Here is a 25,686-nt window from a genome sequence, read left to right as displayed (position 1 = left end):
GCTGTGGTGGCGCACGCCTGTAATCCCAGCACTCGGGAGGCAGAGGCAGGCGGATCTCTGTGAGTTCGAGACCAGCCTGGTCTACAAGAGCTAGTTCCAGGACAGGCTCCAAAACCACAGAGAAACCTTGTCTCGAAAAAACCAAAAAAAAAAAAAAAAAAAAAAAGCAGTCAGTGCTCTTAACCACTGAGCCATCTCTCCAGCCCCCACTGAACTCTTTTTGTTTGTTTTTTGAATCCTGTCTGTCCTGGAACTCACTCTATAGACCATGCTGGCCTCGAACTCACAGAGATCCACTTTCCTCTGCCTTCCAAGTGCTGGGATTAAAGGCTGGATTGCACTCACCAGGCCCTGCTTGGTACTTGGTGTTTCTGAAGGGCTAACCAAACTTTCCTCTGTTAAAACTTATCTGTGATGCAGCAGATAAGGGTTTTTTTGTTTTTTTTTTTTTAGTTAAAAAAAAAAAAAGACTCCCCTCATTGTCCTCCAAGACCCAAAATAACTACTCTTTGCTCTGGGTCTGGAGCAGAGAATCTTTTCGCTCGGAGAATTGTGAGTCTCGGAAGTGTCTTCATCAGGCTGTGGATCACAGCTGTGTGGGAGGCGGTCTCGAGCCCACAGCTGACTCGTCTAATTTCTCTGCTCTTACACGGAACAATTCGAGGCTGTTCTTTGCCTGCTATTTTGATTTGTGATGGATCCTTCCATCCCCAGAGGGGGCTGGGCTGCTGGTGAGTGAGAGCCGAGGCTGCTGGGCTGGTCTACGTGGGGCTGAAGGGCCTCCTTCTCTCTTGTCCTCCATAGCCACGCCCTGCTCTGGTGGCCTCCTTATGCTCCTGCTCCAGCCAGACAACAAATCGCACCCCATTTCTGCTCTCAACCCCCAGGATCTCCCCAAAACACCATCTATGTTCCATAAGTGGGCTCCAACCTTACCTCTGGGGTCCAGGCTCTCCGGATCTATCTGACGAATGTCCTGGGTCACACTGACCTTTCTGCTATTCCTCAGACATGTCAAGCCCAGCGCCCCCTCAGGACTTCTGGACTTACTGCCATCCTCATCAGTGAAGTGTATTGCCACTCCACTTAACTCCACTCCAATCACCTTCTCTTGGGCTGCTTCCGTCTTTCTAGCACACGCCACTGTCTCATGTTCTCCCTGACAGAATTCTCTTTACTCCCAGGACTCTGGCCTCTCTAGGTTCCCCAAGTTAGAGGATTTGGACCATTCTGTTCCCTGGAAGCAGCAGGCTCCCTCAGACAAGTATCATGTCTTATACCAGGGCTCGGGGTGTCACCCCTGAAAGGCAGATCTGCGTGACCCACTATGTGAACTTCCATAGTCCCCACCAGCAGCCCCGCAGACCGGCATGCCTTCCCATGTCTTGTCACGTGTGGATTCCTCACGTGGGGCTGTCTAGCAAGCTATTTTTCCTGGGACACACCTCTGTGAACCATTTGTCTGGTGGACCAATTTCCAAACTACAAGCACCAAAAAATTATAAAATCATATTGCTGCCAATGTAACACAAAGTGCAGAGTGTCAGAGTGTAAACACCATCCTCTGTCCTCTCTCTCCTCCGTCCTGCTCCCCGCCAGCATCCACGGCGAAGGCTTTATCTGTCCTGTCGACTGTTAGATCTCAAATCCTGAGGTCCATCCCCAGGACCCACATAGTAGAAGGTAAAAACCAGCTTGCACAAGTTGCCCTCTGACTTTCTCAGGCTCAGCAGTACAGCAAACTGACTACTCTTCAAGAGATTCAATTCCCAGCACCCACATGGTGGCTCATAGCTGTCTGGAACTACAGTTTCAAGAGGATCTGATGCCCTCTTCCGGCCTCCATGGGTACTGCATACATATGGCACAAATACATGCAGGCAAGACACTCAAACACATAAATAAATTACAAAAATAAAAAGTGTAAAAGAAGATGCTTAGATGATGTTCTCATTTGTCATCTTTAGACAATACTTCTTGGACTTTGCATGTGACTAAGCAAGACAATGACAACCCCAGAATCTCAGTGGCTGTACTCACCAAAGGTTCGTGTCTCACCTCACAGTCTGCCCAGCTTTATGATGCAGACCTCGCATTCTATGATGCAGTCCTGGGTTGCTCCACTTTTCAAACCCTGTCATTTTAACCCAAGTCCTTCCTGAAGCCAGGAGTCGCGACCCCACCACCTGCAGGGGGCTCAGTCTTCTCTATGCCCAGAGAACCAGATAAGCATTTGAAAAAAACATCCAGGGTTTGCTTTTTTCATTATGTGTATGTGTTTGTGTAATTATCATATGTTTTAATATTTATATAGAGAGTCTCATTATGTTGCCCAGGCTGGTCTCTAATTTGTAGACTCAGACGACTTTCTCACCCAGCTGCTGAGACTCTAGGTGCGCCCATGCGTGCAGGCTAATTTCACCTGCGTGGAGGCTGTCAGGCTTGGCAGCACCACCTTACCTGCTGGGCCACCTCAGCAGCCCAGGACTGACATTCTTCTTACAGCTAACTGTCTGCTTCTGTATCAAAGAGCACATCACGTGTCCACTTACACCCACTGTCTGCTTCTGTATCAAAGAGGACATCACGTGTACACTTACACCCAACTGTCTGCTTCTGTATCAAAGAGCACATCACATATACACTTACACCCAACTGTCTGCTTCTGTATCAAAGAGCACATCACATATACACTTACACCCAACTGTCTGCTTCTGTATCAAAGAGGACATCACATATACACTTACACCCAACTGTCTGCTTCTGTATCAAAGAGGACATCACATGCCCATTTACATCCTTGTGCAGATTTTCCCCCTAAAGTCAGCGGCCTCCTTTTCATCACTGGCTTTATTAGTTTGAATTTTTGAAAGCCCATTTTGGTCCAGGCTGGCCTGGACCTCGATGTAACTGAGGATGACCTTGAACTCCTGATCCTCCTGCCTCCACTTCCTGGGTGCTGAGGTGACGGGCTTGCACCTCTGCTCCAGGCTTCAAATGCCCCTTTCGTTTATTTCTATGTGCATCTTGCTAAACTTCATCAGACCTGCGAAATGCTTCTCTATTTAGCCATATCATCTATGTATTGCTTTATTTTCCTGTGAGCTCCCTTCTAGACCCTTCCTCCTCCTGTTTGCACCTGAGGCTGGATGCTATCTCAGACCAGCTACCTATCCTGGTTTCCTGGATCCAAAGTCTCCCTGCATCGGGTTCATGCCTTCATTTTGGGGGAGCACATCCTGTAGCCACCTTCTGAGAAAGGTTTATAGGTGGCGAAGTTTTTATCACCTTCTCTGCTATTGCCTTTATATTGATTTCTAATTCCTTTGAATGTAAATATGTTCGTGGGTGGAAATCATTTCCCATCAGAACTTTGAGTACATAGGCCGCTCATCGCCTGCCTTGCAGCATCTGGAAGTACTGGAACCATTCTGATTCCTTATGTGATCTGACCCCTTTACCCTAAAATTCCTAGAATGTTCCCTTTAAGCCTAGTCGTCTGCCAGTTGGTGATGTAGTGCTTTTGGGGGACTCGTTTTCATTTGCAGTCTGCAGATTCATATCCCGTTGTATAAAACAGGCCTCATGCATTGATCTTCTGACTTATTTTCTTCCTTCCTTCCTGATATTTGTGAGAGCAAGGGGTGCTCACACATGTATGTCTGTGTGGAGACCACAGGTTGGCCTCGGGGGTTCCTCTCTACCAATCTCCACCTTATTTTTGGAGACAGGGTTTCCCACCGAACCTGGAGCTTCACAGTTCCGCTAGACAGGCTGTCCAGAAAGCCCCTGGAACCTGCCCGCCTCTGCCTCCCTCCCGCCTAAGTACACTTGCCACAGCACCCTGCTCCGACGTGAGCACCCGAGATGCGAACTCAGGTCCTCCAGTTTATACAGCAAGCGCTGTTGCACACTCAACCACCTCCCACCCTGGCCTTCTAACTTTCTTATAAGGTCTTTCTTTGGTATAGCCTCCAGAGAATGACAGTTTTGTTATCTCTCGAACTTTCTGTTTACTTGTTAAAACTTTAGACTCTGGTGATTTATCTTCCCAGTGCTTTCTTCTCTCGTTATTCCTTCTCTCCTAACAGTTACAGCTTCTTGTGTCATGGCCATAGTGACAGCTCTTAACTCTCCGGGGACACTGGTCATTTCTGGTTTATGCTTTCTTCCGCTCTGCATTGTCAGCCTGCTTCACTGTTGTAGCTGGCCTGTCTGCTTTGGCCTCTCTTTTATCCTGGAGAGTCCCTTCAACTGTCTGGTAAGATTGGATTAAAATTCGGTCGTTGAGCAGAAGCTGAATAACGAGCTGGCAGCTGTGAGCCTGAGGATTCATGGGAGGATCCTGAAAACTAGCCCTGTGGGGACTGGTTCTAAGGGACTGCCACACCGAGGACATGTAAGCATCCGTTTCTAGAGCTGGGCATAGACGCACAGGGCAATGACACTGGTACTTGGGAGGTAGAGGCAGAAGGATCAGGAGTTCAAGGTCATCCTCTGCTATATAGTGAGCATGAAGCCAGCCTGCTACATGAGACCCTGTAGGGACTTACGATTACAGAGCTGGGGAAGGGGCTGATGGGCTCCTCCTGGTTCCATTTGGCATTTCATTCTGGCTCTGAGTTTGCTGACCCTGGGTCCAGTCCTCCCCAGGGCAAAAGCCCTGCTTTCCTGTAGGGGGAGGGGACAATCACCTGGCCATGCAAGGGGCATAGGTGGGGTGGAGAGGGCAATAAGGGTCTTAATACCTTTGTGGACAGCCAATCTCCTACCCCATCAATCCCATACCTTACCCTGTTCAGTTGCATCTCTGTCACTTAGAACCTTCTAAAACGCATACTGACCTCCTCCCGAGAAGAAAAACTAAAGCACACAGATGAAGTGACTTTTCCCGATTGTGTGTCCGGTTAGCATATCAAGAGGGCATTTAACTCTGGCAGTCAAGCCCGGGCACTGCTAACCACTTTACCACACCACCCCTTCTGTTCCCTATTACAAACTGAAGTCTGTTTATACACTTGAGTTTTGTTTTGTTTTGTTTTTTCTCCCGGACAGGGTGTGTAGCTTTGGAACCTGTCCTAAAACTTGCTCTGTAGACTAGGCTGACCTCGAACTCACAGTGATCCACCTGCCTCTGCTTCCTGAGTGCTGGGATTAATGGCACGCACCACCATCACCACCTGGCCGCACTTGGGCTTTTTAAAAAAGATTTAACTTATGTGTAGGTGTATGTGTGTTTCATGAGGAGGCCAGAAGAGGGTATCAGATCCCCAGAGTTAGAGTTATAGGCAGTTGAGAGGTTTGGGAACTGGACTTGGGTCCTCTGGCTCTTAATTGCTGAACCAGCTCCCTGGTCACGTGGTTCAAGCCACTGAGTCTGCCATAGAAGAGTGATGATGTTGAACATCTTTCATTGTAGTGCTGGGTTGTGGCTCAGTGGTAAAGCACCTACTTAGCATGCACAGAGCCCTGGGTTTATCCTCAGCACTGGAAAAAAAAAAATACCACCCACTGGACCAGACCCAGAGAAAGCTCTGTCTGAACCACTATTGACTCTTCGATGCTTTTAGGAAATCTTTTTCCCTCAAGTCAAAAATCCCCATTAGCTGATCTTGAATTATATAGCTGCCTGGGCACTTGCTCCGGAACAGCCACCGCGGCATTCTTCCTCTTAGAATACCAAGGGCCTGAGCACCTTCCCTCCTGAGCCCGGAAATCATTCATTCTTCTGTCAAACCAGCCTAACTCAGGAGGATGGGTACCACATCTTTTCGTAATTTGGGAAGATGGGTACCACTTCCATTCGTAACTTGGGAGGATGGGTACCACATCTTTTCATAACTCGGGAGGATGGGTACCACTTCTATTTGTAATTTGGGAGGATGGGTATCTATTCATTTTTTCTTCTTCAGATGGAGACTGGGTGTGCTCTGTGAGGGAACCTCTCTGCTCATCCATACAACCAGAGCCACAGGGACTTCATAAAGGTCCGTGGAGTCTGGGGAACTGGGTTTCCTCAACTCAAAACCTGCCCTCACGCACACTAAATCGAGAGAAGGATTTCCTCCCCAGGCAAATTCGGGGTAGCCAGTCAGAGTGCCAAGAGCCTGACCCTGGGAGCCCAGAGATGGGAGAAACTTCCTCTCCTAGTACAAGGCATTCTTGGGACTGGTCTGACCACTTAGTGGGTTATTTGCATTCTTTCTGTCTCTTTCTCTCTTTTATTTTGGTTTCTTTGTGTAGCCTTGGCTGTCCTGGAACTCACTCTGTAGACAAGGCTGGCCTTGAATTCACAGAGATCCACCTACCTCTGCCTCCTGAGTGCTGGGATCAAAAGTGTGCACCACCATTGACTGGTGCTTTCTTGAAGCAATATTCTTGGAGTGATGGGGCCACAGTAGTGCATGCTGTTAATCCTAGCACTTGAGAGGGAGAAGCAGGTAGGTCTCAATGAGTTTGAAACCAGTCTGAGTTACAAAGTAAACTCCAGGCCAGTCAAGGCAACATAGCAAGACCCTGCCTCAAAATAAATAAATAATAAATGAATGAACAAATAATATAAAATTCTTGAAGTGTCTTTTCTTTCTTTCATGAGCCAGACACTATGCTAGAAGCAGCAAATGCCTGATCTCTGTCCCACCTCACTGTAACCTTGGGTTAATACCCTCATACTGGATTGGCAGTACATGCTTGTAATTCCAGCACTTAGGAGACTGGAGCAGGAGGACTGTCAAGAGTTCAAGGCCAGCCTGGGCTAGAGAGTTAAACCCTGTCCAAAAGAAAAAAGAAAGGAAGGAAGGAAGGAAGGAAGACATTCTCTTTCTACATGATGAGCTGTGCAGATCTCAAAGATGCGTGGCTTAGGAGCGGGACAGTGAGAGAACTCAGACCCAGACCTAGACGGTCCCCAGAGTGCTAACTCAAATCCCCTGCCCCACAGCTCCCTAGTTTTCCACTGCCGCCCACTTTGTCAGGGTTTCCCTGCTCTGGTCATGGGTCCAGACTCGGGTGGCGTTCACATGTTCCAGGCCCCTCTGGATAATCGGAGATAATCTGCTCACAGATCAGCTGCTTAGGTATGACCAGACTTGTTAATGATGTCACAGGCACAGTGACAGGTCCAGGGGGCCAGGAGGACAAAGTCCACTAAGAACAAACCACTCAGCTATGTCTGAGGTTTCTGGGCAGCGGGAGTGCCTCTGCCTTGGTTTGCTTCAGTAGATGCTAAACATCTATTAGACATTTACTGTGTGCCAGGCACGCAGACAAGCCATTTACATCACTTAATCTCCACAGCACTCCATGGGGTAGCAATTACAGACCTCAATTTATCAAGCCGGGTAATGAACCTGTCGAGGTCACAGTCAGGAAGAAGAGGTGTGGCGACAGCCTACTGGTCTACCTCAAGACTGGTGCTCCCTCTGAACTCAGGATTTAGCTTCTCCCCTGAGCACTCAGTGGGGGCTGTGCATGTCCCTCACATGTTCCGTGTCGATTAAATATGAGATCCCAAGACAGGACAGCATTTGTCTCTCTTCACTAAGAGCCTCACACCTACAGAGCAGGCGCCTAGGCCAGATCTGTGGAATAAGTATATATAAGGATGTCTGTCTTCCACACCAGACTGGCACTGTGACCTTCTTCCTGTTGACCCCAGCAGTCTGGGTAAGGATAGGTAGAGTTGACACACAGTATTCACTGATGAGTACCAATGGGAAGGTATCAAGGTACCTTAATCTTCAGAAGAAGCCACAGACTAAAGGCTCAAACCAAGGTCTCTTCTTTCTTCAGCCCTTTTAGCTAAATGGAGGTGGTAATGATGTTGTTTTTCTCCAAAACAGGGGCACGAGACCAAAAATCAACAGAAACATAAACTATCCAGTCGACCTTGCGGAACCTCGGGATGTAGAGGCTTCAGCCTGTAAGAAGCCCCGCCCCCAACCAAACCCGCTGTGGGTCACTGAAGTATTTACAATGAATATTCCTCCTAGATGCTTTTTCAGCTCTCAGATATAACCGCTGTTTACTGGAGAATATTCGCACCCAGAATCCTATCCGAAGGAAGGTATGAAAACCAGTGTTAATACCGCAGAGATCCTTATGCTGACACCATGCCAACACGCAAACACCACATTCCATGAAAGGGAGCATGCTCCAAGACTGTTATAACCCTCTTAGTGATATGCGGTGGCCATCTTTCTGTGTTCATATACAAAGCAGTACAATTCTTGGTGGTTTACAGCTCAGAGGCCACCAAGGTTTTTCTGCACAGGGCCAGAGAATAAATATTAGATAAACAATATTCATTTTTAGGAGTCCACTAACTCTCTGTCCTGTATTCCACTGCCTTCTTTTTTTAATGTATGAATGTTTTGCCTGAATGCATGTATAACTGTGCACCATATGCGTACCTGGTACCAGAAGAGGCCAGGAAAGGGGAGGGGCTGCTTGGGGTGCTGAGGGCGGGGTCTGGAATGGGGCTCCAAGCTGTAGATTCCAAAACACCCAGGATCTTGACCATGCTCAGTCTCTACCACTGAACTATTTTTTTGAGCTATTATTTTTTTTTAATATTTATTTATTTATTTGGGGAGGAACATGCATACCACATCATGCATGTTGAAGTCAGAAGACAGCTTTCAAAACTGAGTTCTCTCCTTCCACCAACTGGGTCCCAAGGATTGGATTTACATCATTGGGTTTAGCAGCAAGCTCCTTCACTAGCTGAGCCGTACCCCACCCTTCTTCTTATAAGCCAAAGAGAGGACACACGCAGAGATGAATACGAGAAATAAGGAGCCAGCCCTTGTGCAAATGGAGGGGGAAACGGGAGTGACAGTTACAAGCAAGGGATGGTGGTGAGTACTGGCAGCGACTAGCCCAGTCAAGGAAGGATTCTTCCCAGAGCTAGACCATGCCTTGAGTTTGGGCCTCTAACCTTCTGAAAGAAGACACTCTGGAGGCTTTGAGAAGGCCTAACTTAACATCAGTGCAGCCATGACAGGCCGCAGACCAGCAACACTGGGATTGGGCCTCACCCTTACAATAACCAGGACAAAACACAGACTGTAACTTGCAGGGGACCAACCAGAATTGAAACAAACAAGGACTAGAAGCTCCAGAGCATTAAGGATAGCTGACCTGACCTGTATATAGGCTGTCACTTTCCTTGCAGCAAGGCCAGTACCAATCCCTGCTTGACAAGACTTCTGCTACCCCGCTCCTGTCCAAACAGGAGTTCAACCTCCATCTGAATCCAGAATTCACACACACACACCATCCATTACTCCTTAAAAACCCTGCCACAGCTGAGCTCAATACTCTCCCCGATCCAACCGCTGTGTCAGAGCAGAGAACCCGAGCTCGGGCTTGCAATAAAGGCTCTTTACTTTTGCATATGGACTCGGACATCTGGTGGTCTCTGGGGGCTCATGATGTGGGCATAACAGCTTCTTGCTTTGATTTTAGTTTTGAAATGAGGGCTTTTTTGTTTGTTTTGGTTTTTGGCTTTTTGGCTTTTTGATTTGGTTTGGTTTTTCAAGACAGGGTTTCTTTGTAGCTTTGGAGCCTATCCTAGAACTCGCTCTGTAGACCAGGCTGGCCTTGAACTCAGAGATCTGCCTGTCTCTGCCTCCTGGGTGCTGGAATTGAAGGCGTGCACCACCACTGCCCAGCTGTTTGTTTTGTTTTTACAGGCACACAGATGTGCTATTGTTGCCTGAGACAGGGTTTCACCTGGTAGCCCAGGCTACCCTTGACCTTGCAGTCCTCCAAGCCTGTGCATATATATAGACCATTAACAGAACAGAAAGCTACCTGGGTGTGTGTCTAACATGTAGATTTTTTTCCCTTTTTTTTTTTGTTTTGTTTGTTTTTTTTTTTTGAGACAGGGCCATCCTGTGTAATGTGGCTATCCTAGGACTCATTCTGTAGACCAGGTTGGCCTCAAACTCAGAGATCGGCCTGCCTCTGCTGGGATTAAAGGTGTGTACCACCATGGCCCAGCCACTTGCCAACTCTTAACTGTGGGACAGGCTTACTTGCTGAGAATATAGGTCCCTCATTCTCCCACAGACCCAGCAAAACCACAGAGAGGGCAGCATCACGATCCCATGGAGACCAAGGGGCAGAGAGGTAAAGCTGTCTAGCAGGCCTTGAATTAGCTTTCTAGCCCCTGGGGTTCAAAATCTCACCTCCCTAATCACTACCCCTAACCGCCTCCCTGGGGTGGAGTCAAAGCCCTCTATTTTACAGATGAAGGCTCTGAGGCCCTGTTACTGCAGAGATCCCAAAGGCTGGGTACACTGTGGAGAAACAAAGAAGTCAACATTGCAACCCCAGCAGCCAGGGGTCCAGCTGGAGCTTCCTCTATTTGCAGACAAAGGGTGATTGCTCTCCCAAAGGACAAAACAAGCCTGGCTGGGCAGCAGGGTTGCAAGCTGTGTCCCCACCCGCCATTTAAGAGGGATGGCACTTGGCCAGAAATTAATTAGCTGTCTCAGTTTTGGCAGAGCTGGGGGAAGGAAAGTGGTTAATTATAATGAAGCCCAGTGAGCTTATCAGAGGAGAAGATTATGGCTGGGACGTGGAAATAAAAGGGCCCTTGGGTTGAACATGAGTGGTGAGACCAGCCAGGCTATACTTAGCCATAACTAGGCCGAAGGCCCAGCTTCCACTGGAGACCCAGAGCACACTCAAAGGGCTCTCCATTCCGATCCTTGATTCTGTTTAAGGAAGGCTGGATTTGTGCTGTGGGGTGTGTAGGAGCCAGCCATGATAAGCTAAATATGAGCAGATCACCCAGAGGAAGTCTTTACTTCCAACCATTATCACCTGCCAGAGTAGGACTCAGCCATCGATAAGTTTAATGGAGGCCTGAGTCTCAGTAGTTTACCCTGAAGCCAATACCTGGTTGCAGGAAGGACCACAAACTGAGACTACCTGAGCACCACCCAAGAACAGACCATCCAAAGGAAATGCCTAATGTTCCAACTGCTGTAGATAGGATCACCTGTCAGCAACTCACCAGGACACCCTAGACATATGTCAGCCAATCAGGAGTCCTGAACCTTAGAAATCCCTCACCCCTACCTTAACTACTAGAAAAACTCAACTCTAACTGAGCTCAGGGCTCTCCATTTATTCCAATATGTTGGACATGTGGAGAGACCGAGTTTGCAGACTTGCATAAAATAAAGGCTCTTTGCTTTTATATACAGGACTCGGTGTCCTTGTTGGCTTTTGGGGGACTTCGCGGATTTGGGCATAAGAGGTAGACTGGATGCAGACACCATGGGAGCTCCAAGGGAGCGGACTCTGGGGCTGGGGAGACAACTCGGTTGGTAAAGAGCTTTCTGTGAAGCTTGAGGACCTGAGTTCAATCCTCAGGAGCCATGAGAACAAACCAGGCGTGGCGGTGCTGAGGAGGCAAGACAGACAGTTGTTATTGTTGTTGTTTTGGTTTTTCGAGACAGGGTAATGCAGACAAGATTTGCTGGGACTTGCTGGCCGGGCAGCCAGGCTCCCCAGGCCATGGTTATGGGCCCCAGCTTCCAGGTTCCAGTGAGTGGAGCATCTCAAAACACAGGATGACTGGGTCCTCAGGTTGCTGCTATGATATCAGGCTGATGTGTGTGTGTGTGTGTGTGTGTGTGTGCGCGTGTGTGTATTCGCTCACATGCATGTGTGAGTGTGTGCATGTGTATGTGTGTGAGTGTGGAGAGATGGAGAGAGAAAGATCTTCAGTGCGGTAAACAACTAATCAGGTAATCCAGAAACAGGGCATGACCTTCCTACAAACCGCCTGTGCCAGACTCCCCCACCCTGCTCCCCGCTCACAGGGACAGAGAGACAGATGGGCGAGTACTTGGGTGTTTGTGACAGCGCGTGGAGGCTGAGGTGTGCTTCGATGGACAACTGCCTAGCATGTTTCTGAAACCCAGGGTTAGATACCCAGCACACAGAAGGAAGGATGGAGAGGAGGAGGAAGGAACAATCTGTGGTCCCTGCTTTGATGGGTGACATAGCGGTCACTGTTGCCAACCATCAGAGAAAACTCCCCGGAGGGAAGAGTTACTGAGTGAGAAGACGGGCTGCCCTGGAGGACAGCAGCCTGCTTGTCTAGCATGGCTTACTTCCCTTTTATCTGGAGACTGTGGGCTTCTATTGTAGAGCTCAGCAGCTACAGAGGGAACCAAGTGCCAGTTAGAGAGGTAAGAACTATTTAACGATGGCTTCTTAGGGTCAGGGACCTAGCTAGGAACAGGAATGGAGGAAGCAGTTTCTGTTCTCTACAGGAAGCCAGAGAGAAAGGGAGGAGAAGCTACAGGAAGGGAGAAAGGGAGGAGAAGTTAAAGGGAGAAGAAGCCGGAAAAGGAGGAGAAGACAGTGAGAAGGAGTAGCCAGAAAGGGAGGAGAAGCCAGAAAGGTAGGAGAAGCCAGAGGGAGGGAAGAGAAGCCAGAGGGAGGAGAAGTCAGTGAGAAGGAGTAGCCAAAAAGGGAAGAGAAACCTGAAAGGTAGGAGAAGCCAGAGGGAGGAAAAGCCAGAGGGAGGGAGGAGGGTAGAGAAGAAGCCAGAAGAGGGAGGGAGGGAAGCCAGAAAGGGAGAAGGAGCTAGAAAGGGAGGAGGGGCCATAAGGGGAGGAGGAATCAGAAACAGAGAAGGGGCCATAAGGGGAGGAGGTGCCAGAAAGAGGGAAACAAAGAGTGTGGATACCACTATAAAATCTTGCCATCTACGTAACCATCTGCGTGTGAAGGTTAGAGGTCAATTCCAGGATCTTTCTCTGTTGCTCTCTATCTTAGTTTTGGGGACAGGGTATCTCAATGAACTTGGAGTTCACTGGTCAGCTAGGTCTGCCTGTCTGCCTCTGTCCAGCACTAGGGTTACAGAAGATGCTGTCACAACCAGCATTTGTGTGGGTGCTGAACCATCTCCCCAACCTGGGAAGCACAAGTTTTTGTCTCTGTTTCTGCTATTGTTTGAAGGTGTCTCCCAAGGCTCCACCTGCTGAAAATTCCCATTGTGAGTGAGGTGTTTAGATGGTGGAAACGACCAAATACGGTGTCTGGTGGGAGGGGCAGGGGGGCTTCATGAGGTGGACAGGGTAAGATAGGGGCATAGGGAATGTCCAAAATAGATCCCGGAGGACACGTGGCACCCACCTATAGTACCAGAAGAGTGTGAGGCCAGTCAGGTGTGGCGGTGCATGCCTTTAATCCCAGTTTTCAGAAAGCCAAGTGTATGGAGATTTGCCATATATATGCCATAAGGCCTTCACCCAAGGTTTCTCTGCTCAGTGGACTTCCTGGGAGTCATGGGCAACTAGGAGTCTTGTTCCAAGTCACAGTATTTGCCTGATCTTAGGGACAAGTACGAGGTGGGACATTCTTTTTCCCCTCCTCAAGACAAGGTTTCTTTGTGTAGCTTTGAAGCCTGTCCTGGTACTTGCTCTATAGACCAAGTTGGCATTGAACTCACAGAGATCCACCTGCCTCTGCCTCCCAAGTCCTGGGATTAAAGGCGTCTGTCACAACTGCCCGGCTACAAATTCTGAACCTCTTTTAAAAGGGGAACAGTGTTTCTAAATGCCAGGCATCGTCTGACAAGACTAGAAAGTTCTTCACCACTGTCACTCCATCGCCCTCTTCTAAGTGGTGATAACTGGGAGGTACCTGAATGACATCATTGCATTTAATCTTGACAAAACTCAATGGTAGTGAGCACTGCCCCAGAACTAGGCGGCTGGGAGACTGGGGCTCAGAGAAGCAAAGGAACTTGCCCAAGGCCACACAGCACCATCTAACCTTTCGTTTTGTGCCCCAGCTCAGCTACACTGCAGGTTTGGCTGGCAAGGACTTCATCATCAGCTGAGCCGAGTGAAGGATAAGTTAACCTTGATCACCAGAATCCCTCCCCCAACCAGAACAACACTGAGGGCCTCCGAGATGGCTCGGAGGATAACGGTGCCTTCCTCCCAACAATGCAAGCCCGACAACCTCAGTTCGACTCTCGGAACCCAGGTAAAGGTGGAAGAATTGACTCCACAAAGCTGACCTCTGACCCATGTTGGGGAAGATGCCCCCCCCATAAAAATAAATTGAATTAAATACGGTTTTTACGGTTTTTTAGAACAACACTGAGATCTTCCTTCCCCTAGAAGAAGAATCAGTCTCCTGTGGAATGCAGCAGCTTTGCTGGAGGGTTTCCAACCCGGCAACTGTTCTACCAGACTCAACTACCCGCACCCCACAACCACTGGAGCCCCCCAGAACGGTAGCCCACGGGTTCTTTTTCAATGATAGAAGCAGAACTAGTAAGGACTCAGGCTAACCTCAGGGCCAGTGAATTAGGGTCTCCTCACACATGGGCTGTGTTGTGGGGGTCAAGGTTATAAAAGCATCATGACAGAATGTCAAGAGTAAGGGGGCTCTGCCATCAGACACTGGCAGGGTATCCTGGGACAAATGTCTCTCCTCTGTGAGTCTTAGCTTCCTTGCCTGTGAAGGGCATACAAAATTGTTCCTGCTAAACAGGAGTGTTGGGAAGGTTAAGGGAGAATCAGTGTCTTGGGTTTTCTAAGCCAGCATCTGAGCAGGAAAGCATAGTTGGGATGCATTTGCCACCACGCTGGGCTTTGCTAGGCTGCCCTAGGTGACCCGGGGTGACCAGGTCTAAGGAAGTAGGAGGGGTGCCTCATAGCTACCTGCTCATCTAGTGGCTCCGCTTGTTCCCCCAGAGAGCAATGGAAAATCACCAGACACAGGACTCTGGCAAGATAAGCATTTGTAACCATGGGAAGCAGATGCTCCCCCACAGGTCCTGCAGGGTCATCTGGCTTGGCCAGGAGCTGCAGCTTCTCTCTTTACTTAATCTTTGTCCCTGAATCCGAAGTGTTGGACAAGCAGCCCACCGGCATCACAGAACCAAGTCTTCCCGTAGGGGTCAGGCCCGGTGCTGAGGTCACGCAAGCATGCAAGCATCGTTGTTACCGCCTTCTGCCGGAACACACTCCCTCCCAGCCGCGGGCCTCTGCTCACCTGCTGCACCCCCAGCACAGCATCTGCCATGCCTGTTTTTAGCTTCCTTGATTCATTGCCTGTGGACTGTGGCATGAATTCTAATTGTTCTTCATAATAAAACCCCAGAGTCAGATATAAGGGTTAATGCTGAAAAATCAGGGAAGCAGAACAGCCAACCACTAGAGAGTTCTTACCTCTACCAATGCTCAGCCCAGAGGGGCGATCCTATCTCTACAAATCCCCAGACTGCTGCTGTCTCTACATAACTTCAGGCTGCATCTGTCTCTATGAATCCTTAGACTGCCTCTCTCTGCACTGAGCCCCGGTCTCCTGCCTTACATTCCTCTCTCTCTGTCCAGCCATATCACACCTGTGTCCACCTCCCTAGTGCTGGGATTAAAGGCCTGTGACCCCAAGTGCTGGGGTCAAAGGTGTGAGCTCTGTTTCTCTTAGAAACTGATTCAATCTCGTGTAGCCCAGGGTGGCCTTGAACTCACAGAGATCCATCTGCCTCTATCTCCTGAGAGCTGGCTTCTATGGCTAACTAGTGGCTTAGCTCTGCACAACTTTGTTAGATCACAAACAAAATGTCACTACAGTGGATGGTGTTTGCCTAGCCCCCACAGCCTGACCTTCTGAACCTCTATTTCCCGAGGGCTGAGACTGCAACTATATACCACCACTCATGACTGGTAACAACCTGGGATTTGAACCCAGGACACTAGGCAAGCATTTTCCCAACTAAACTACGTCCCTAGCCCTGAGTCTGGTCTTTTGCTGGCTAACTGATTGTCTATCTTTTCTCTACTAGAACAGTAGCTCCCTGGAGGACAGGGGCGGTGTGTCTGTCACTGCCCACTGAGGTGGGCTTTAGACTCAGGAAGAGCGGCTGATGGGAAAGTCCCACCTGCTGGCAATGAAGACATTGTCCTGTTGTACCCGGCTCATGGATGAGAAAACAGGCTCAGCTAGCTGAACACAAAGACTTGGATCCGAACCCGTTCATCTGCCTCTCCAGCTGCTGGCGCTGCCCCAGGAAAATTCTACCTGTCTGGGTGATAGAGTCAACAGCCCCCAGAACTGCCCTATACATTCCAGCACTGCTTAAACTGCTGTGCTGTACATAGCAACAGTCCCAGGACTTCCACTTGGGAGGTTTAGGAGGAAAATCAGGTCCATCCCATTACATAGGGCGTCAGAGGGCAGTGTGACCTAAGTGAGACTCTGTCTCAAAAAAATTTTATAAGTGGGAGGCCGGTCCTCCGGGGACGGGGATCCCGCCGGTGAAATACCACTACTCTCATCGTTTTTTCACTGACCCGGTGAGGGGGGGGGGGGCCGCGAGCCCCGAGGGGCTCTCGCTTCTGGCGCCAAGCGCCCGTTCCTGCGCATGCGTGCGGGCAATAAAAAAAAATTTTTTTTAAAAGAACTCACTCGGAGCTGGAGAGATGGCTCAGTGGTTAAGAGCATTGCCTGCTCTTCCAAAGGTCCTGAGTTCAATTCCCAGCAACCACATGGTGGCTCACAACCATCTGTAAAGAGGTCTGGCGCCCTCTTCTGGCCTTCAGGCATACATGCAGACAGACTATTGTATACATAATAAATAAATATTTAAAAAAAAAAAACTCACTCACTTTTTTTGTTTGTTTGTTTGTTTGTTTTTAAGGTAGGGTTTCTCTGTGTAACAGCCCTGGCTGTCCATTTAGAACTAGCTCTGTAGACCAGGCTGGCCTCGAACACAAAAAGATCCGCCTGCCTCTGTCTCCCGAGTGCTGGAATTAAAGGTTCACCACCCGGCTGAACTCACTTCTTCTACATTTTTAATCTTGTTTTTAAAATTTTAACACAATTATTAATTTTTGTTCTTTGTATATGGGTGTTTTGCCTGCATGTATGTCTGCGCACCACACACATACCTGGTGCCCGTGGAAGCCAAAGAGGGCATCCAATCTCCTGAAACAATTACAAACAATTGTGAGCCACCATATGGGTGCTGGGAATTGAACCCGTGTCCTCTAGAAGAGCAGCCAGTGCTCTGAACTGCTGAGCCATTTCCCCATCTCAAAAACCGCTTCCTTTTTCTTTTCTTTCTTTCTTTCTTCCTTTTTTTAATGCATGCTATCCCCTATGCAAGATAAACAATAAAAATATACTTTAAAAAATTTTGAATTTATGTGTATGTATGTGTTGTGTCTGTGTGAATTTATGTGCACCATGTGTGTGCAGCGGCCTGTGGAGGCCTGAAAAGGGCATCAGAGCCCTTGGCACTGAACTTACAGAAGTTAGGAATCCCCATGTGGATGCTGGGAACCTAACCGAGTCCTCCACTCTAGCAGTAAGCAGTCCTAATCACTGAGACATCTCTCCAACCTCTGAATAAACATAAACATAGTTTTAAATTTCTTAAATTAATAAAGTGCTCCACCACAGTCCTCCATTTTCCAAAGCTTTGCATTTGGTGACAGAGTTACTTCTGCAGAGGAAGGAGACATGCCCTTCCTTTGTTGCAGTTGTTTGGGGTTCTGTTCTGTGGGGCAGGGTCTCATTCTGTATGTAGTTGTGGCTGGCTTGGAACTCAACAGAGATTCACCTGCCTCTGCCTCCCAAATAGTAGAGCAAAGGCGTGAGTCCAGCTGAGGTTTATGTTACCGTTTTTTTAAGATTTTTTAAAAATGAGGTATAGGGCTGGAGAGACAGCCGAGTGTTTAAAAGCACTGGCTGCAAACCAGGCAGTGGTGGCGCACACTTTTAATCTCAGCACTTGGGAGGCAGAGGCAGGCAGATCTCTGTGAGTTCAAAGCCCAGCCTGGTCTTCAGAGTGAGTTCCAGGACAGGCTCCAAAGCTACAGAGAATCCCTGTCTCTAAAAACAAAAAACAAAAAGGCACTGGTTGCTCTTCCAGAGGGCTTGGGTTTGATTCCCAGCACCCAAAAGATGGCTTGCCGATCATCTGTGCTTCCGGTTTCTGAAAATCTGATGCTCTTCTGAGTTCTGACGTCACCAGACAGGCAAGTGGTGTGAACACACATGGGGCAAATATTCAAACACATAAATAAAAACAATAAAATCCTAAAAAAGAATAAAAAATTATTGGTGTGTATGTATCTGTGGATGTGTGTGTTCACACATGTGTACAGGAGCCTGCAGAGGTCAAAAGAACATGGCAGACTCCCTGGGGCTAGAGTTACAGGGTACTGTGAGCTGTCAGGTTTGGTGCTAAGAACGAAAGTGTCCTCCGGAAAAGCAGCAAGGGTTTTTTTGTTGTTGTTATTGTTGTTTTGTTATGTTTTGTTTTGTTTTTTGAGACAGGGTTTCTCTGTAGCTTTGGAGCCTGTCCTGGAACTTGCTCTTGTAGAACAGGCTAGTCTCGAACTCACAGAGATCCACCTGTCCCTGCCTCTGAGTACTGAGATTAAAGGTGTGCGCCACCACTGCCCGACTGTTATTGTTGCTTTCTGGTTTTTGCTTGTTTGGGGGGAGGCTTCTTGTTGTTGTTGTTTGTTTTTCAAGACAGGGTTTCTCTGTGTATCCCTGACTATCCTGGAACTCTCTCTGTAGACCAGGCTGCCTCAAACTCAGAGATCCATCTTCCTCTGCCTCCTGAGTACCAAGATTAAAGGCATGAGCCACCACGGCCCGCTCAGCAAGGGCTCTTAACCACTGAACCTCTGGCAGCTCCTGAGTAGGACTTCTGACGCCCTAGGACTTTGAAGCTGAAGTTCTTTCTCCTCGCTCATCACAGAGACTCAGAAGGCTGTGGGGGACAAGCCGCTTCTTCTTCACACAGCCTTCCCAGCCTGAGACAAAGCCGTTGATTTCTGCAGCTGCACTGGAAGCTATAAATCAGTGGAACACAGGCAACCACCCCACCCCACCCCATAGCCTCCAACTGGAAACGGGACCGAACAGCCTGCACGTTGGTAACTCGCTAATTTAAGCCAGGCTGTCTGTTCTACCCTGCGATTACCCTCCTTCCGGTGCTGTGAAGATATTCTGGGGAGCCAATTTGATTTCAAAGTCCCAGGATCCTGAGTCTAATGAAATCATGCTTTGCCCTAGCCTCTCAAAGTCCAGACATCTGGCAAGGGTGTGTGTGTGTGTGCAGGGGATGAGCCCTTAGGTCACAGCTGGTGAAGACTCATTCTTGCAATCCCAGCTGCGGTGGGCGAGGCCTGAATTTTTGCTTCCCTTTTGTTCTCCATCTGTCTGAACCTCGGACACCATATTTGCACCCAGCGGCTTTCTGGGGTCTGCTTTATCCCTTCCGCCACAGGAAGCCCCTTAGAGGGCAGCAGCCACAGGACAGCAGCCACTTCATCCTTAAAGGGCTCTGACGGGGGGGGGGGGGGTCTATACAGAAACAGTGGGAGGGGTATACAAATCACACATATTCCAAATACTCATGGGAACGCCATGTAGACTGCCATGATGGTAGAAGAAATTAGGGAGGGGGTGGAGAGCTAGCTCAGTGGTTAAGGAACCCATGCTGCTCTTTCAGAGGACCCAAGTTCAGTTCCCACAGCCCACCCACATCAAGCAGCTCACAACTGCCTGTAACTCCAGCTCCAGGGGGATCTGATGCCCTCTCCTGGCCTCCTTGGGCACATGTGCGCGCGCACACACACACACACACACACACACACACACCAGAAATTAAGAAAATAAAAATTAAAAAGAAGCTCCTAGCCAACCGCCTCTACACTGGACAGATGACTCAGCATTGAAGAGCTCCTGTTCCTGCAGGCCCCGGACCCAATTCCCAGCAGCCACTGGGTGGTTCTCAACCATCTGTAATTACAGTTTCAGATGATGTGATACCCTCTCCCGGCCTCCACGTGTACTAGGCATGGACGTGGCACACATACAAACATGCAAGCAAAGCACCCACATGTAAAAATAAATAAATAAATAAATCTAATTAAAAAATGAAAGAAAATTACAGTGACAGAACCGGAAAGACGGCCCTGAGGTTAGAAGCACTTGCTGGTGTTGCAGAGGACCTAGGTTCGGTTCCCAGCACCCACATGGAGGTTCACAACCATTTGTTAATTCCAGTTTCAAGAGATTTGACATCCTCTTCTGTCCCCCTTGGACACCAGGAATGCACATGGTACACAGACATTCACGAAGGCAAATACTTACACCCACAAAATAAAATAAAATAAATAGATCCTTAAAAAATAAAAATAGCAGCTGGGTGGTTGTGGCATTTGCCTTTAATTCTAGCACTCAGGAAGCAGAGGCTGGAAGATCTCAGTGAATTCAAGGCCAACCTGGTCTACAGAGTGAGTCCAGGGCTACACAGAGAAACCCTGTCTCAACCAAAACAACAACCAAAAAATCCATGGACTTTTTGAAAATATTTGTTTTTATCTTTTGTGGGTTTTTTTAATATTTATTTATTTATTATGTATACAATATTCTGTCTGTGTATGCCTACAGGCCAGAAGACGGCACCAGACCCCATTACAGATGGTTGTGAGCCACCATGTGGTTGCTGGGAATTGAACTCGGGACCTTTAGGAAGAGCAGGCAATGCTCTTAACCACTGAGCCATCTCTCCAGCCCCCTATCTTTTGTGTTTGAGTGGGTTTTGTGCCAGCTAGTTTATCTGTGCACCATACTCATGCAGTACCCTCAGAGGCCAGAAGAGGGGTCAGTTGAATCCTTTGGAACTGGAGTCACAGACAGTTGTGAGCTGCCATGTGGGAGCTGGGAATGGAACCTGGGTCCTCTGGAAGAGCAGCCAGTGCTCTTAACACTGAACCATCTCTCCAGTCCCATAGCAGCTTTTTAAAAACTGTTTCTCTTCTCCCTTTGGTCTTGTTAATTTGAAACAAGGTTTCAATTCTGTATCTCAGGCTCCTTAGAAGGCAGATAACTCTTAGAAGGCGAGTGTAGGCTACAGAGTAAAAACCTTCTATTACCTTCACACACACAATCTTACAAAATCCATATACCCGGATCCTAATTTTACTTCGTGATCCTAATTTCATGAAGACATGTGTGTGTATGTGTGTGTTTATGTATGTGTCTGTGTGTCCGTGTCTCTCTGTGGAAGTTCATGTGCGTGTGCGTGTGTTCCTGCAGAGATGTGTGTGCCCGCATGTGTGTGTTTCTGTATGTGTCTGTGGGGTTGTGTCTCTCTGTGTGAGCTTGTGTGTGCATGCACATGCGTGTTTGTGTGTGTGCACGCGTGTTTGTATCTCTTTGTGTGTGTGTTTTTGTGTCTGCGGGTTCGTTTGTGTCTCTCTGTGTGAGCTCATGTGTGTGTGTGTTTGTAAGTGTCTGTGGATTTGTGTCTCTGTGAGTTCGTGTGTGTGTGTGTGTGTACAGAAGCAGAGATGGTAAAGAAATGCACATAAATGACTAAGCTTTTCTCTGCAGTAGGATTGTGGGTAATATCAAGCTCTGCTAGAACATCTCCTTAAGTCCTGAAGTAACTATCTAGTTATCTTTATTATAAATGAAAGCTTCTAATATTGACCTGATAAGCTTTTCCTGTAGCATCCACCCTGAGCTCCTCTGAAACTTAATAAACATCAACACAGTGAATGAGAGGAAAGCCTTACCCCTCCCCTCCACAGTCAGATCCTTCAAGGGTCTACCATCCTCCCCTTCCACAGAGGAGAGCCCTGAGGCAGAGAGAAATAATGTATGTATTGTTAAAGCTCCCTCTCTTTGGAAACGTCAGTCTGCCCTGATATTGGGCTTTGGCTTCTGGTATCACCCACTGAGGCCTCGGAGATTTGTACACCCTGACCTCCCCTCTCTGTGCCATCTCAAGCCTAGCACAGGCAAAGTGGTTAAGGATGGTTTGGGGGCTCACAAAGAACTGAGTCTCCGCGGGGTGTGTTTGTCTGTAACCCCAGCACTTGGTGAGCCCGAGACAGAAAGATGAGAAGTTCACGTTCATCCTCAACCACATAGCAAATTGGGACCAGCCTTGGCTACAGGAGGCCCCGTCACAGCTGAGCTTGCTGCCTCCGCGCCCATGTCCTGGGTGATGAATGAGAATAGAAAGCCCCGCTGCAGAACTGTGTGCAGGCTGGAGAATCCCTGGAGCCCAGGAGAAGCTCAGGAGAGACTTTGGTGTCCTTGGTGACTCTGCCCACTCACTCAGCTGTGTCTGTGAGTCACACAGGCTCCCCAGGGAATGATCCTAAGACCTAGGAAATGGCAGAATCTGAGCCAGGCCAGCAGGCTCTTGCTGCTGCTCACTCTGCCCTCCTCCTGTTTGGTTTCATCCAAAGTCATCAGTCTAGTTTCTGCCTTCCTGTTAGGTCCAGCAGGCTTGAGTTTCAGAGAGAGGCCCTAGAAGTGGGAGGCGGGGGTTTGGGTTACCTGTACAGGGTCACAGGGCTCCTCCCATTGCCTGGCACCAGGCTCCAATTCCCCGACACTCACTGTCTGACCATTCAGTGTGCCCCTTTACCAAATGCATCCTCTTGCATTCTTTACGGATCTCCCCCTCCACAGACATCCCCCTGACTTCCAAAGCATCGCTGGCCTTAGCATGGGCCCAAGAACCTGTCCAGACTCCAATTCCACATTCAGATTAGCAGCCAGAGCCCCAGCACGCTGTCTGTCCCTAACACATCCACCTTGGTCTGTCTCCGAGACTCTCCTCAAGTTCTCACTCCTCCTCCCCACACCCCCCTCCCCAGGTCAACTCCTTCTATTGCCTAGGGTCCACGGAGCTCCTGCAGCATCTGCTCCCTCTTGGACGTTCTGGAAGACAAACACTAGGCTGGTAGATTCATCACTGGCTCCTAGGCCCTACTGAAGCTCAGAACACAGCAGACACTTCTAATAACCCCAGGGAGAAGGACACTACTGTTGCGGCTTTTTATGCCTTTGTCCTGCAGCTTCTCTACTTTCTGATCACCCAGACCCCAGTGAAAGTCCCTGCTCCCTACCGGACCTCTCTCTGTCTTTGCTGTTCCTCGGCCTAAGATGCTCCACCCTACCTCACCCTAAACCAAATGCAGCTCCTCCTTCACCACTCAGTCCAGGCATCACCTCCCTGCCCTGGATCCCACAGCCCTAGAAAGCTGCATTTGATCCTGGGGTAGCATCTAACCTGGGAACCCTGGAGTATGGCTGTTAGGAGCTAGAGGCCAACGGAGGCTTGGGCTCAGAGTCTGGGCATCAGAAGCTCCAGTGGCCAGGAGTGGTGGTGCACGCCTTTAATTCCAGCACTTGGGAGACCAAGGCAGGTGCGACTCTACGAGATGATTTCAAGGCCAGCCTGGCTCTACACATTAACTTTCAGACCAGCCAAGGCTGTGTTAGAAACAAAACAAAACGAACCTGAGACTGGACAGGCATGGCAATGATTAACATCAACAATCTGATGACTGACTAAATGTGTACCCTTGCAGGACAGGAGAGAGGGACCAACAAGGAAACCATAGACAACGAGGCCTCAGCAGCTGCTCACTGCAGAAGCTGCTGATGTGCTGGCTAATCCCAGCCCCCAGCACACACTGAAGGCCTAGTACATTCCAGGACCTGCCATTAGGCCATTCCCTGCATCGCTCCACTTAATCTTCCCAACAGCAGTACTTTCTCAAATGAGGTACACGAGGCTCAGGAAAGTTGAGCTATTTGGCCACAGCCACATCAGTAGGACACGTTGAAGAGGCAGTAGAAACTGGGTACCACCTGACCCACAGTTGTGACCTTTACCTCAGCACCGTATCCTCTTTCTAGAATGTCTTCTGACTGGGAGTACAAGATCTGAACCCCTAATCTGAGCAAGACAGGGAACAGAGGCAAGGAACACATACTGAACCTCTCTAAACAAGACAAGCTTTAGCGCTCCTAAGTCTCAAAGGTGTGGCTGAGGACTCTTCCCAGCAGCCCCTGGCACTTTAGCAGCATACAGAGGGGTCAACCAAACCTTTCGTCTGCATGCTGCCATCACTGTGCCCTGATTTAAAAATGGTTTACTTCGTTAACTTAGCCGTATTCCTTGTTGCGTGTTGGTGGGCAAGCGCTCTGTCCATTTACTCCAAGTCCGTTATCCTAGGCTGGCTTCCAGCTCTCTGTGTAACAAGAGCTGACTTCTGGCTTCTGAGCCTTCTGCTTCCATGCCCCTGGGGCTGGGATTACAGCCCTGGACCACCACACCAGTTTATGGTGTGCTGGGCATTGAACCCAGGGATTTCTGCAAGCTACACAAGCTCTCTGTCAACTGAGCCACATCCTGCCTCTCTCAGGGTCTTGCTATATTCTCTAGCTGGCCTTGAACTCGTTCTGTAGCCCAGGCCTCAAAGAGGATAGCCTGCCCTGAATCATAGCCGAAGTTCCTGACCACATGGCCTCTGGGAAAGGGAAGAGGGAACCCACGACCAGTTGGCAGGAACCATGGGGCTACTAGAGGCCAAACAGGGCAAAGACAGGCGCCCAAAGCCATCCCGGGTGGCTCCCTCACCTAGGAGCTTTAGAGGTTTGACAAGAAACAATTCAAATACGATCTCATACAGAATTACAAATGGATGGTTTGGGACAAGCCCACACTGCCAAAACAACCACAAAAGATGACTACTAAAGGTGGTTTGGGAAGGGTCCCTACAAAATGGATCCTGACCCTACTGTATGCTCTGAAGACCCAAGGCAGGGTGTGGAACTCCCTGTGAGGTTTCCCTGAGAACCAAATACACACACACACACACACTCCTCCTGTCAAATTGCACGGTCACAAAGTGTGGCTAATCTCTACCCCACTTCTCTGATGCAGAAGCAAAGGAATGTCAAGGATGATTAAATGTAGTTAGGCTAGTGCAAGCGCGCACACACACACACACACACACACACACACACACACACACTCGAGCCCTGTCCTCACCTCAAAGGACTTGGCCTCTGTGTGCGGGACAGGCAGGAACCCGGGAGTCGGGGTTGGGGATCCGGGTCTGCAAAACGTAGTGTCCACACTGACCCAGGGACAAAACCCGCAGCGCCCTCGGCTGACTCACCGGACGATGCCAAACATGACAAGCACGTTGCCCAGCAGCCCCACCGCGCACACAGCAGAGTAGAGCGCGGTGATGGCGATGGCTAGGGCGAGGGATGAGGCGCTCCGAGCGCCTGGCGGCCCCGACGCGTTGGCGCTCGCGCTGGGGAAGGCGCTGGGGTAGGCGTCCGAGGTGTTGGCGAGGAGCGGGGACTGCAGCTCCGCACGGGCAGAGGGCACCGGCTCCATGACGCCGCCGCGTCCGTCTCCACCGTGCGCCCTGGGCGCAGGGACCCAGCGAGTGGCGCGCGGACAGCGGAGGCCACGGCCCCGACGCCGCAGGCTGCAGCGCTCGCTCCCGCCCCCTCCGCCCAGCTGGCCGCCCGCTTCGCTCGCCCCAAGCCCCGGGAGCCCCGAGCCGCCGCACCACGTGGCTCGGAGGCGGCCGCCAGTCTGCGCCCGCTATCGGGGGCGGGCGCTGCACCACCGGCACGGGGGCTGGGCAGGAGAGGCCTCCCGCGCGCTCCCTCGCTGGGCTCTGCAGGCTCCAGGCGCCCCGGTCCGGACTGACCTCGCGCCCCACCCCCGTGCCACTTTGGAGTCAGAAGAACCTGGATGCGAATCCCACCTCCCGCCTCTGCACAGACTAGGGAAGTAACCTTGAGCGAGTCGCTTAAGCGCTCTCAGGTTCAGTCTCTGTATCT

General features: G+C 49.6%; 1 protein-coding gene across 1 annotated transcript in view; it reads right to left on the bottom strand.

Annotated features, from left to right (window-relative positions):
* Oprd1 (opioid receptor delta 1) overlaps positions 1-25,385 on the bottom strand; it is a 33,343-nt gene extending 7,958 nt beyond the window's left edge. Inside the window, exon 1 of the mRNA XM_041651954.1 lies at positions 25,005-25,385. Within this exon, the coding sequence (XP_041507888.1) occupies positions 25,005-25,231 (227 nt within the window). The 5' untranslated portion in view covers positions 25,232-25,385. The remainder of the gene's footprint in view (positions 1-25,004) is intronic.
* Positions 25,386-25,686: the final 301 nt, after the last annotated feature.

The sequence above is a fragment of the Microtus oregoni genome, unplaced genomic scaffold (genome assembly GCF_018167655.1).
Source record: "Microtus oregoni isolate MIOR12 unplaced genomic scaffold, Mior012 000005F_ref0000423, whole genome shotgun sequence".
NCBI classification, from domain to species: domain Eukaryota; kingdom Metazoa; phylum Chordata; class Mammalia; order Rodentia; family Cricetidae; genus Microtus; species Microtus oregoni.
The sequence above is the reverse complement of the archived record's forward strand: the minus strand, read 5'-3'. Positions and strand labels throughout refer to the sequence as shown.